This window comes from Pavona decussata, unplaced genomic scaffold (genome assembly GCF_977016875.1).
Source record: "Pavona decussata unplaced genomic scaffold, jaPavDecu1.1 SCAFFOLD_193, whole genome shotgun sequence".
NCBI classification, from domain to species: Eukaryota; Metazoa; Cnidaria; class Anthozoa; order Scleractinia; family Agariciidae; genus Pavona; species Pavona decussata.
Genome location: NW_028145602.1, coordinates 1,167,468 through 1,179,707, shown reverse-complemented (window position 1 = coordinate 1,179,707; position 12,240 = coordinate 1,167,468). Strand labels below are relative to the sequence as shown.

Below are 12,240 nucleotides of genomic sequence, written 5' to 3'. Positions count from 1 at the left end.
GAGAGTCGTAAAATCAAACCCCAAGTAATTACTCTGGCTGCCACTTGAACGTCTCCATCTTCTTTGTTGACTTTAGACGCCACGCTGTAGTGTAACCACATTTCCTTCCATTCGCTCCATTTCTCAGCCACATTGGGTTTTATATAGAAGCCAAGGAATGAGGTGCGGGCAGCGATTGAAGATAAGCCATTGGTGATCATCCCTCTTCTGACACCATGTAACGACAAGTTTTGATAAAACGGCTTTTTAATACCGAACAAACATAGTGCGAGCAGTCACCGATCAAGCTCGACAGGAAAACTGACAATCAAGTACATATATTACTTGGATAGACTGTACAAGCAGTGAACATTTGCACGTTCGAGTTAAGAAATAACTAATACCACAATAAGTAACTAATGCACTACTAACAATATAAATGATACATGCATGCATGAATAGTTCGTTACAATCACAACCGGCGTAAATGGCACAATGAACAAGTTCGAAACAAATACATGCAACCGGCGCCAAGTGCGGGAAGCATCTGCGACCAAGACACGACTGATTGGTTTTGGTTTGGCTTCCCACTGGTTGAGGAAATAGTGCCAACTTTGCCAACCAATAACACAGCGCAGTAAAAGCAGCAAAACCAAAGCAAACGCGAAATTACTTTCGACACTCCATTAAAAACCGCTCTCTATGTAGACAGACTTACACAATATACTTTAAACACCAGTCCTTGGCCTATTTTGTTTCTAATGGCATCGGCTTGCATTGATCACGACGTTAAGCTAGCGTCGAAACGTGGCTTTTTTTTTTCAGTTTTTACGTCTTTACTTTAAATTACCTTACATTGGTCCTTTTTCTATTATCACGCAGAAAAAGGTTCGCCATTTTGTCAAACGTTATTGTAACAGCATTGATATTAAGTTAGTTTTCTCATCCTTTAAAGTCGGTAACGTGCTCAGTGTGAAGGATCGTGCCCCTCGTGGGGCGGGCTGTAATGCCTGCTATGTCGGCGAAACCACCCGGCATTTTTCCACGCGCGTACGTGAGCACATTTTCAGTGACAGGACCTCTCACATTTTTAAACACTTACAAAATTCTGAGCATTGCCGCACTTGGTGCACTACTGACTGTTTCAGCATCCTAGATCACGCTCCTACCACCATTCAACCTAAGATAAAAGAAGCTATTCATATTCAATGGGAAAAACCCACACTTAATCATCAACTTTATCATGTTAATTTAAAACTTTCTCTGTAATATTTTACATTGTCATGTTTCCTTTGTGCTTATAGTTAATTAGCATTTTGGTTTACACTTTATATTCAACTCTGTGCTTTGTAATTGAAACTGAAGATGGCAGAAGTTTCTGTCGAAACATGTTTTCAAATTTAAAAAGTGTTGTGTGGTTTCTTAGAATATTTTTAAGTAATGCTTTTCGCAACTTTTTTTTAGTCGAGTCAATTCTTCGTATATGCATAGTGACACAACTGTGCTGGCTGAAGTTGTCTAAACTATTAATAAATCGATTGTTACAAATTAGAGTCAAACTAGTAAGTTCATGCACGACTCTTTGGAAGACTATGTAACATGATACGATTTCGCGTATAAACAATAAAGATTGATTGATTGATTGATTGATTGATTGATTGATTGACTGATTGACTGATTGATTAATTTAAATACAGGCAGCCCTTTTCGAAACAGCCTCGAGATCCCTTAAGTCTCTATCCATGATATCTTGAGTACTGTTAGTTACCAGAAGAATTCATTTTACAAGTGGACTTAAAAATAATAAAGAAAGCAGTTACATCTTGCTGAGGTATTACTCCCATTACTAACTCATGTAGCTGGCAAAGTCTTACTCTGGCTCAGTAGGCAACTCACAAGATCCCCCTGGGGTGGGGATTGGAGGGGCACCCAGGGATATTGCTGACGGAAGGTACGAATAAGTCGAAGTTGTCAGAACCAAAAAAGTACGATTACTTGATTAGGGTACTGAACTGGACGCAAGAAGGACCAACGGCCCAGATCGTAACGATAACTAGTAAATGTTCCTTTCTCTCCGCATAAATACCGTACCTCCCCAGAATTGTCCACCAGAAAATTTCTAGCTCCCAAAAGGCCGTCCTCAATCGTTAAATTAAAAAAACCCAAAAGGTTTCCGCACCTCCCTTTAACAAATACTCCGGGGTACCCACCGTTGGGTATGCGCAAAGCTATTTTTTTTTTTCCAGCATGGCGCAACTTGGATTTTGGTTAAGTTTCGTTTCCTAACAATTGCAATTGCAATTATAATAAAAATTTATATAGCGCCAAAATCCAAAAGTTCTAATTAAGGCGCTTTACAAAAGTGGGAAAAAATTCGTGAAAAAAACAAGGGTGCTAAAAATATGTACAAAATGTTGTTGAGACGTGAAAATTTAAAACTTGTTTTAGTCAAGTCAATTCTTCTTTTCTACCCAGTTGCATAGAGTACAGATTTTGTGGCGTAGTTTCTTGACTAATGCCGTGACCAGGGTAGCTCTGTTAGGTGGGTGATCCTTCTACCCGAGACCACTTTACTCCTGATTGATTGATTGATTGATTGATCGATTGATTGATTGGTTTGAGTAAGCTATTCTTTGTGACCGTTTATATGAACGAAGGCTATTTACGAATGAACTCCGCTGTCATAGTGTGAATAAACATGGCGGATCTGCGGAGGAACTGAAAATCTGTTGGAAATTAAGAGTTTTCCCCTGGATTGTGATGGGATGGAAAGAAAGGAATCCCTTTGCCTCGAAAAGATTGCAAAATCTTACAGGGAAGTCGAACGGCAACTTAAATTGTGGAATGAAACCGATCGCCACTCGACCGAACAAATTCAGTCGTTGAGGAGCCCCTTAGAACAGCTACACTCGTGTGAGAAGGCAAACTTCATGAGTTCCCCGCTTGGCGATTTTGATGGTTTGAAGCAGAAGCTTCAATACAAACTGCTGAAACAAACGGAATGTATTATGGCAAAACTACAGGAGGATATGTAAGCTATTAATCTTTTGTTAATTCAGGGTTAATTATGTGGGTTAGTCAACTGTGATTCAAAAGTGACAACCTTTCTCAGCTGGGAGATAAGTGGATATGAAGAGGGAGAACTGATTTCCTCTTCATCCAAGGCTGCATGTGGAGGAGCTGTATTGTTGAAGTGGCAAGTGTCCATGCACACCGGTTAAGTTTGAGCAGTAACAGTGTGGTCAAATAGATATTGATCCCAAGAAAATCCCACCTGGTTCATGGTTCATTTATTTCACACTATTTACACAACATTAACATAGAAAGAAAAGTATTACAACAGATGATTACAAGATAAAAATAAATACAGTACAAATTATAAAATGTGTGTGGTGGTCAAAGTAGCAAAGGCTTTCTAGTTGACCACCACCTACTTTTAAGTAAACAAAGAAATGACACTGAGCTAGACTGAACCAAGCAAGAAATCTAAACAGGACAAGCCAAATAAAAGAAGAACAAAACAAAAATAAATAAATAAATAAAAACCAAAAAAACACGCAAAAAAACAACATACAAACAAACAAACAACCAACAACAACAACAAACAAAAAGAAAGGAAAAGGACAACACATCATCAGCAGCAGCAACAGCAGCGTTAACAAAGATCAAAATATAAGCAGACAATTATTATTATTATTATTATTATGATTTTTAACTCTATTATTATTATTATTATTATTATTATTATTTTTATTATTATTATTACATTAAGTTACATACTATTATGTTTGATCATTAAACAGAACATATATTATTTGATTGACAAGACATCAGGTGGGCCTTATAAAGTTTCTTAAACCTGTTAAATGTTTTTGTTTTTTTCTTCCCTAATAAAAGGCTGAATCAATATTATTAGTGCTTGTTTATTTATTTATTTTTTGTACCAAAAGCAAGGGGAATGATTATGCATTTAAGATACATTTTGCCTTTCTATAATGATGAACATGACAACTTATAATCCAAATTGCACATATACATGTTTGGTGCAGGAAGCATTGATCCTTCTTGGTTTAATTTCAGGGACATCTTTAAACGTATTGCAAAGAAGATGTCAACACTTTGGTCTAGTAGCATGCAAGTTTACACTCTGCATTCAAGTAAGCATAAATAATTTACCTAAGTAAGGCAGTTATTTACTGACCAGAGATGATTCAAATTTAGAGTTGTTGCATACAGACACCAAAATACCACCCCAGATTGTGGATATGGTTTTTTGACAGGTGATTCCATACAGCAGCACAAAGAATATCCTTTCCAGAGGTTTATGCCCTTTGGTGGAGCAATTGTTTGGGAATCACCATACACTGTATGGCAAAGCTGGTCAAATAGAATATGCTAAGTTCCTGCATGGTCATGTGTGTGAGAAATGCCCCTCCAATTTAAGTTGATTAGCATTCATGAGATTACTTTCCAGGTCATTTTACATGTAATTCCCATCATCTCATCCACGTTTACAGGTGCACAGCATGCTTTTAGAAATATTAGCTGCCACTGTACATGTAAAACGATGCAACATTTCTAATGTTCCTGGAAAGTTGCATCAATTGGCAATGTTGAAATAAAGTGTAAATTGTACCAAACAGTTACCCAGTCCTCCAATCATTTTGTCCTAGAAAGTCACAATGATTTCTTCATTCGAATTGCATTTGAGATAATGAGGAATATTTTTCTGTCAGGCTTTCTTCCGATGTCTGTGGTTTGTGAGGGAACCTCCACTCGGCCCTCAATAGCAGATCTCCTAGAGTGGCTCAGTGATATGGAGAGAATCCACCATGAATTGTATCCTTGAAAACTACTGTACATTAAATTAACCTGGCATAAAAATTACTCTAAATTAACCTGGCATGGCAACTGAGTGCCTTTAGTCTGCAACATACATGATTGATATTCATGAAATATTTAATGCACCAATGCCTCTAACTTGTTTTTGTGGCATAACTGTTATGTGGAGGAGTTTAAATACAGTCCTGTTATTACAATGAACATGCTTGGGGCCAAATAGATTATATTACTCCATTGAAGAAATTTTTTTCTGAAAATCAGTGGGGATTAAATTTAATATACTCTGTGCATTGACTGGGGCACATACTCGAGGTCCCCAAACTCCTAGAGGCTTTACGCAAGTGTTGAAAGCCTAAAAGAATGGACTGAAAATATTACTGAAACTCAATTGAAAATGATGAAATCATGTTTAAAAATATTCTGGGTGGGAAAAGACATCGAAAATCGCTCTGTGTAATATTATGATAAAGCACAGTAGTGGGAGTATAGAAATCACTGAAAATGCTCAAGGATTGCAAAGGTCAAGATCTAAATCGTCCTCAAAGTTCAATAGTTCCTAAATCCACCACTGTTTATAATTGAATGAGAAGTGGTACACTAAAGCATGTACAAACGTTTCAACTGGCGGTGAGAAGTGGGAGTCATTCTCAATAAATCTGTGTGGTTTCTTGACAAACTAATCCAGATATGAAGACAAAGCAGACATGCTTAGCAGGATAACATACACAACACCAATGGTGAATGTAGACCAAGTCATCAGAGAATGGGGCTCCACACAGGACAGACATGCTCACAAAATACGAGGCAAGCCAGTCTAAAGAAAGCATTTGGGGCAGGGGCTAAGATACTACAGTACACCCTCTACACAGTCTCAAGCTCTGGGAATTTGACATGATAGCATGTGAATGCTGCCACCAGGTTTTGATTTGCCTGATTTACTCTATTTGTCTAATTCAATTAATGCAATTAATGCTGAATAAATTATGTGGAGGGTTGGCAGGGAGAAAACTGGGGCTTGGCAACATGGCTGGTCACTGATTGTTGTTGTGGTTTCGCCGCTGGTAAATTTTATAAAAGACCAGGTATACAAATTGGCAAATCTTGGAATTCTTGCCGCTTCTCTCAGTGAAATCACTGAAGAAAATGCAGGGTGTTGTGGAAGGAAAAATTTCAATCGTATAAACTATATGCACGTCCGGAAGTGAAAATATCTCCACGGGTGATGATTTCCGTTGTTTCGCAGTATGTTATTGGCTTTACTTGTCATAATGAGTCAATGCTGATTGGTCTATTCAGACAAAGGCAATTTGCCGACGAACGGAAGTGGCTGTTCGTTTCAGCAGACGTTCGTGGGGCAGGAACGAGTGACGAACCCCTAAGAACGTCTGCGTGGGAGGCTAACGAAAAGGATGACACAAAATTAATTGTGACCACAGTCAACACTGAGCTACATGCTACTGATTCAATCTGCATAGTCACTTGAATTGGATGTTTTGCTTGAGGCGAATATACATTGTTTAAAATACATATTTATGACGTTACTTCACAGATATCATGGAGCAAGTGGCAGTGTTTTTGGCAAGTAGAGCTTGAATGTCAATCCTTGAATTGCAGTACATCATGATCATCAGAGCAAACGTAACCAAGATCCAACATGGACTTCAATATATCGCCGTGTCTGGCGTGCTCTTAGAAGCAAACATGGCCTATGAATTCTTTGGACGTCTTTAGGCTTAGGGCCATACAAGACTGCAACAAAGATTTGCCTAAACGAGAGGCCGAAAATTGTTCCCGATCGCCAACTTGCATTGCACGGTGTACAAGAGTCCATTCCTTAACTGCAAAGCTGCAATAAGCAAACTGCAGTATCGCAGTGTTATCCTGGACACAGGTATAGATATTTCAGTGAAATCTTAATGCCTTCAAGGGGCGAACTTAACAACAACAACAACAACAACACCTAACACTTCAACAAGCACCTACTGATAAGATCCTGTTTATTTACATTCTTTTTACAATCTTAGTTCTTTCTTTTTCTAAGATTCAAACCAGATAAATACCTGTACAAATACAACATTAATAAAGGCAACAACAATAGTGCAATTTTTGTGTGCCTTGCTTATGTGTTTCCACCTTTGTGTAGAGCATCTCTAACAAGAAATCAACGCATGAGTGCGATAAAGGTTGAGTAAGGGTTATTAAAGTATGTATAAAGAAAGCTTTATAGTTTGAGATTTAGGATAACGTCTATGGCAGAAATAAAGATAAGAAGTGTTAGAATCATGCTGATAACACGCCCGTGCACTGGAATCACTCCTAAACTCAACGCAACTCAAGTTTAATTCTCTCTCAGTAAAGCTCCTTGATTTTGTTGATGGATCTTTGCCAGCTTCGTGTCCATCGTTCTTCGTTCTGTATTTGAGCGTTCATTGCTTCTCGAATGGCCGTCAGTCGAGCGTCGAACTTTTCTTTATAATCCTACAGGAAGTAACATATTGTAGGTAAAAGGTAATCTGTTTTCAGATTTTCAGAAACTTAGCTGAAGTAATGAACGTTAGTTAGGAGATTTTCCCAAAAGCTTTCGGGGAAAAGCATCATATTGAGGCACATTTCCCGAAGGATCCATATTGTGATATTGCAAACACCTATGTTCAAGTCCAGAGTGAAAATGAGATTTGTATATGGTAACGAAACTGCCATCTTGAACCATTCCGTTTGATATTTTCAGAGCTGCTCGGGGGTAAATAAAGTTTGTTTGTTGTTGTGCTCTCTGTAGCGGAAGTCCCAGTTTGGAATGCATACTTTTCCGCAAACGTGATCGAACCTTTCTTTTTCATAAGAAAAAAAGAGGGAGCGAAAAATCGGAAATGGGAGGAAAAACGGAAATAGGGGAAAAGTGGCGCGGGGTACGACTTCCATCCCATCGTCCACCTCGCTCCTCATTATTTCACTCTTTCCAGTCCGGCCTTATTTGTCTCCGCTCGATCCCCGCGCTTTTCTTTATTTCACTCTCCTTATTTGTCTCCGCTCGAGCGCGAAAGAGGCCTTTGTGGAGAAGAGAGTGAATGAACCGGAATGTAGTCAAAACTTAAAACGCATCTCACCTCGTATGCCTTGTTACGTGATTTGATAACCGCCAGGTGTCCCGGCGTTGTCTTGACGGTTTTTACAGTTGGAGTTCGTGATAAACGTTAAGGAAAATCTGAATGTTTAGGAAGCCAGCCCGAAAATTAATAATTTACTGAAAAAGGTGAATCTGAGTGTCGAAAACCACTCGGATTTCTTCCCAGATATCAAGGAAACGATGGCACCAAGGCTTCTTCGCGGGAAAAAGACAAAGCACTGAGAGGGTCCTGCAGTTTCATTAAGCGGACCACCTCCTTCTGTAGTAATATTAAACCAGAACTGACATTGACTTCACATTCTTTGAGAATAAAACAAAAGGATATTGATTTTTTTGTCCACTGACTCTTCCAGAACAAGTTCGTTGGTTAGAAGTCCTTCCCAAGTCGTTCCACCTGAAGGGAATGGCGTCAGTTTGTCTGAAATGAGAGAAAAATGTTTCTTACGAGCACAAACAATACCATTCGGGGTTAAATTTGCCTCGGTGTCTTGTTTTCTTCACACTGCCCCTTCTTATTTTCCCAGCCGAAACACCGGCGGAGAAACGGTACGAACCAAACACTTTTCTCCCATTTACACACGTTTGAATAAACGATTTGGGACGAGTTGGGTAAAAGCAACTTGCGGACTCGATTTTAACATTTTGTTTGCATTAAATTTTATGGCGTACAGAGTAGTTTTCATGGCAGCCTGCATGCATTTTGTGACACAAAATATCATGTACAAGCGGGAGAAACGTTCTCATGGCGGTCAATCAACTTATTGCCGGGTTCTGAACAACTTCCCTTCATCGACCCTTTTATTTCTTTATCCAAACATTACAAGTTATCCGGGGATTTTTAACCTCTTGTAAAAAATGGTGAAATAAGACCTTCACTTTTGCTACAAAATAATTCTAGAACAACGAGAAGAAAGTAGTCAACGGAATTCTTGAAAGGGACAACTTGTGATCCGTTGCAGCGCATTTGGAAACAAAAATGCGAGAACTTGAAAAACGATAGCCTAATCATGATTTTTCAAGTTTCAATCCATTCCGACCTACTCTGTCTCTGGCCAGAGGCACCAATCGACAGTTTTATAACAAAACGAGACAATTTCGTTTTGTTTGTTTTTTGTTTTTTTTTTTCGTACTTTTTTGTTTGTTTGTTTGTTTGTTAGTTTGTTTTTGTGTACAAAAAACGTTTTTGGATTTTGAAATGACATCAAATCCTTTAAAGGGGGCCCATCAGCCAACAGGCATTCTGTATTGTTAGTGTTACTGCAATTTTTGCAGATCCGCACCACCTACCCCTAACACCTCTTCAGTACAAGACAGTATAACAGATTAAAGATTATCCTACCGCTTTCTTACCTTTGTCGTCCTCGCTGCCGGCCATTTTCTCTCTCAGTAGCCTCTTCGTACTCTTTGGTTTGGGTTCAACCTCTGCAACATTAAATCGATGTTAGCGCTCATCGATCACATCGAGGCTGTGATATTATTTGACCAGTTTAGTGCAGGGCAGAAGTACTCAAAGGAGATAGCATCCTTTTGGGAGCCAATTACGGAATAGTTTCTGTATATTTCGCAACTCAGCCGTATGAAAGGAATACGGTTAGTTCAGAATAGGAGAATCGTTTTTCTTTGGAAACCCTTTCCTCGACTCCGCATGGCTCATACTTCGCACTCGCTCCCATTATATATCTGGACCCAGTTGTCCAAAGCCCGATTAAATGTGAACTTTGATTCGAGTTTAACTACTAATCAATATTAATAAAGCTTTTCAAAAAGATTTTTGATCCTCAAATTTGACTAAGATTTTTCTTTACCAGTAGCTTAAAATTAACCCTTAAAACTTTTTTAATTAACGAGATAAAAACCTCGGTTTTAAGTCGCGGATTAGCATTAATCGGCTTTCGAACAACCGGACCCTGTTCTGCATGTTGAATACAACAATCTTGTTGAAGACTTCTAATTTCTTTCAAAATTCATCCCAGCATATTGCTAAAATTGCTTTCACACTGATCATCATCGCATGTATGTTTGCTTTATCAGCAGAGTTGATAACTAAAGGTAAATTGGCCACCGTATAAGAGATTCAAGTGTTGACGTTTCGAGCACTCGAATCTCTTTTACGGTGGCTAATTTACCTTTAGTTATGAAATCTGTTGATAAGCCAAACATTCGTTCCACTCCCCACCGACGGAGCACCGCAGTTTCTTTAAGAACTAACCCCCTTATCATCACATGTAGACTGTAAAAGTCACAGCATCTCACTTACTTCCTACTTCGACGTCATCTAACGTAAGGACAGCGTCAAACTGAAGCAGCATTGTCTCACAAGTTTGGGCTAACTTCTCTATAAACGAACCTGCAAATTGGGCTTCGAGTTTCTGAAAAGGAAAATAAAGCAAAACCACCAAAATTAAATCCCTCGCAGGAAACTAAGAGCAAACATAATTTTGACGCTCAAGGCTCTGGTAAGTTCTTCATGTATGGTTGTTGGATGGAGATTTACTGAGTAAACAAATTCATATTCATCATGATGCATACATGCAGCGGTAGAATTCTTTAAGAGCTACATTACACTTACCAACTTTACAAGTTAGAGACCTTCAAGAGAACACTATGTTGGACTTAGAATCGTGTCCTTAATTACCTCGTTTCCCCGGGATTTGAAAAAATAACGTGAAATAGTGACTTGAAGTTTGAAACCCCCCACCCCCCTCCAAACAAAAAATAAACAACAACAACAAAACAAAAACTACCGAAAACGGCAAAATTGAGTATCACCGATAAAGGTGCTGTGAAAATTTTCAAGAATGAGATCCTTTATTAAAAACTAAAAACGGAGGATCGCTGTGCAGCTGTGAATCTGATAATGCATAAAGAAATTTTAGGTGAGTAACTCACGGCTAGCGCCTCTGCATGTTGTTTAGCTCCATCCAGCGCCTCCTGCCTTCTCCTCTCTTCGCTGCTACAAAGCGTCTCCATCTCAGTTTGGTTATGAGGATGACCCAGGGATGGCCGAAGCTGGGACTGGTGAAGATTCTGTGTAATTAACAACGACAGATTCGTGAGTCTTAAGTGAAAAGGTCGGTTGAACGCCCGAAAAAAAAACAAAAAACAAACAAACAAAACCCCCGAAAAGTAACGGAACAATTGGAAAGTACCGCTTGATAATTTTCCCGTTTGTTTTAATCAGAATCAAAAGTTAGAGCCACCTCAACAGATTCAACAGTTAACACTGGGACAGCGTCACTTTGAAAGTGAGGACAGGTGCACTGCCTTTCATATAAGAAACACCAAATGACACGCTTGCCTAAATACCCTGACGATCACCCTGGTGAAAACAAACAAACAAAAAAAAAAAAAAACAAGGAAATGGTTCAGAATGTGGAACTGAGCCACAGGAGAAGGTTTGCAAAAGAACTTCAGAACATCCTCCCTTGATATAAATAAAAAATAAATCAGTTTATTTAAGTGCCAATGTATTTAGTGCAGACAAAATTTAGAAGTGTTGGTTTTTGAGGAGAGGGGAAACCGGAGTACCCGGAGAAAAACCTCTCGGAGCAAAGACGAGAACCAACAACAAACCTAACCCACATACGACACCGAGTCCGGGAATCGAACCCGGGCCACATTGGTGGGAGGCGAGTGCTCTCACAACTGCGCCATCCCTGCTCCCTCAAACTATTCATTGTTTACTATTTTCAAGTTTTTCCACCCCTGATCCAATCGCATGTCCATTATCTTATCACTGTACCTTTCTTCGTTCTAGTTCCTGCACTCTGACTTGGTAATCATTTTCTAGTGTTTCTCGTTCCTGCTCCAGCTCAGCCAGCTGATCTGTGATGATGATCTGCACCACCAACGGCGGCAGATGAACAAGCAACACAGAAAACTTCTGCATCTGTGAGCGAAGTTCTGCAAAACAAAAAAGCAAATACTTAATTGAATATTGTTACGTAACCCACTCAATAGCGTTCATTTGAATGGTTATACTCTCTCCCATAGATTCGAATGTGTGGTCGCGGACTGTCTCGTGGTGTTTACAGAATTTTCATCTTTATTCTTTCTTTCCCACTAAGTAAATCACATACTGCTTCAGTCATAAAAATTCAAGCGGACCCCCACCCCCCCCTCCTTAAAGGAACGACAGGTCTAAGTCTCATGCATGTCATGTGAAATACACTCCGACTTTTATGGCGTTCCCATCTCAAAGTAAACTGTATTACATCTTGTTTGTGTGGGTAGAGTGGCTTGCAATTGAGTGTCGTCAAACCAAAACCAAAGTAAAGTGCTCTGGTCCATCACAA

The 12,240-nt window shown here is 39.2% G+C and overlaps 2 protein-coding genes across 2 annotated transcripts in view; one reads left to right on the top strand and one right to left on the bottom strand.

Moving 5' to 3' along the window:
* The first annotated feature begins 2,659 nt into the window (after positions 1-2,659).
* Positions 2,660-6,924, top strand: LOC146461937 (AFG2-interacting ribosome maturation factor-like). The gene is made up of 5 exons (XM_085086331.1): positions 2,660-3,010; positions 4,060-4,136; positions 4,716-4,818; positions 5,507-5,625; positions 6,371-6,924. The coding sequence occupies exons 1-5, from the start codon at positions 2,745-2,747 to the stop codon at positions 6,412-6,414; spliced, it is 609 nt and encodes a 202-aa protein (XP_084942457.1). The 5' UTR covers positions 2,660-2,744; the 3' UTR covers positions 6,415-6,924.
* The window catches only part of LOC146461936 (coiled-coil domain-containing protein 180-like), a 47,247-nt gene continuing 41,799 nt past the window's right edge, over positions 6,793-12,240 (bottom strand). The window contains exons 41-47 of the mRNA XM_085086332.1: positions 11,688-11,848; positions 10,835-10,972; positions 10,203-10,314; positions 9,296-9,367; positions 8,271-8,363; positions 7,926-8,002; positions 6,793-7,299 (exon numbers count right to left, since the gene is read on the bottom strand). Of these exons, the coding sequence (XP_084942458.1) occupies positions 7,171-7,299; positions 7,926-8,002; positions 8,271-8,363; positions 9,296-9,367; positions 10,203-10,314; positions 10,835-10,972; positions 11,688-11,848 (782 nt within the window). The 3' untranslated portion in view covers positions 6,793-7,170. The remainder of the gene's footprint in view (positions 7,300-7,925; positions 8,003-8,270; positions 8,364-9,295; positions 9,368-10,202; positions 10,315-10,834; positions 10,973-11,687; positions 11,849-12,240) is intronic.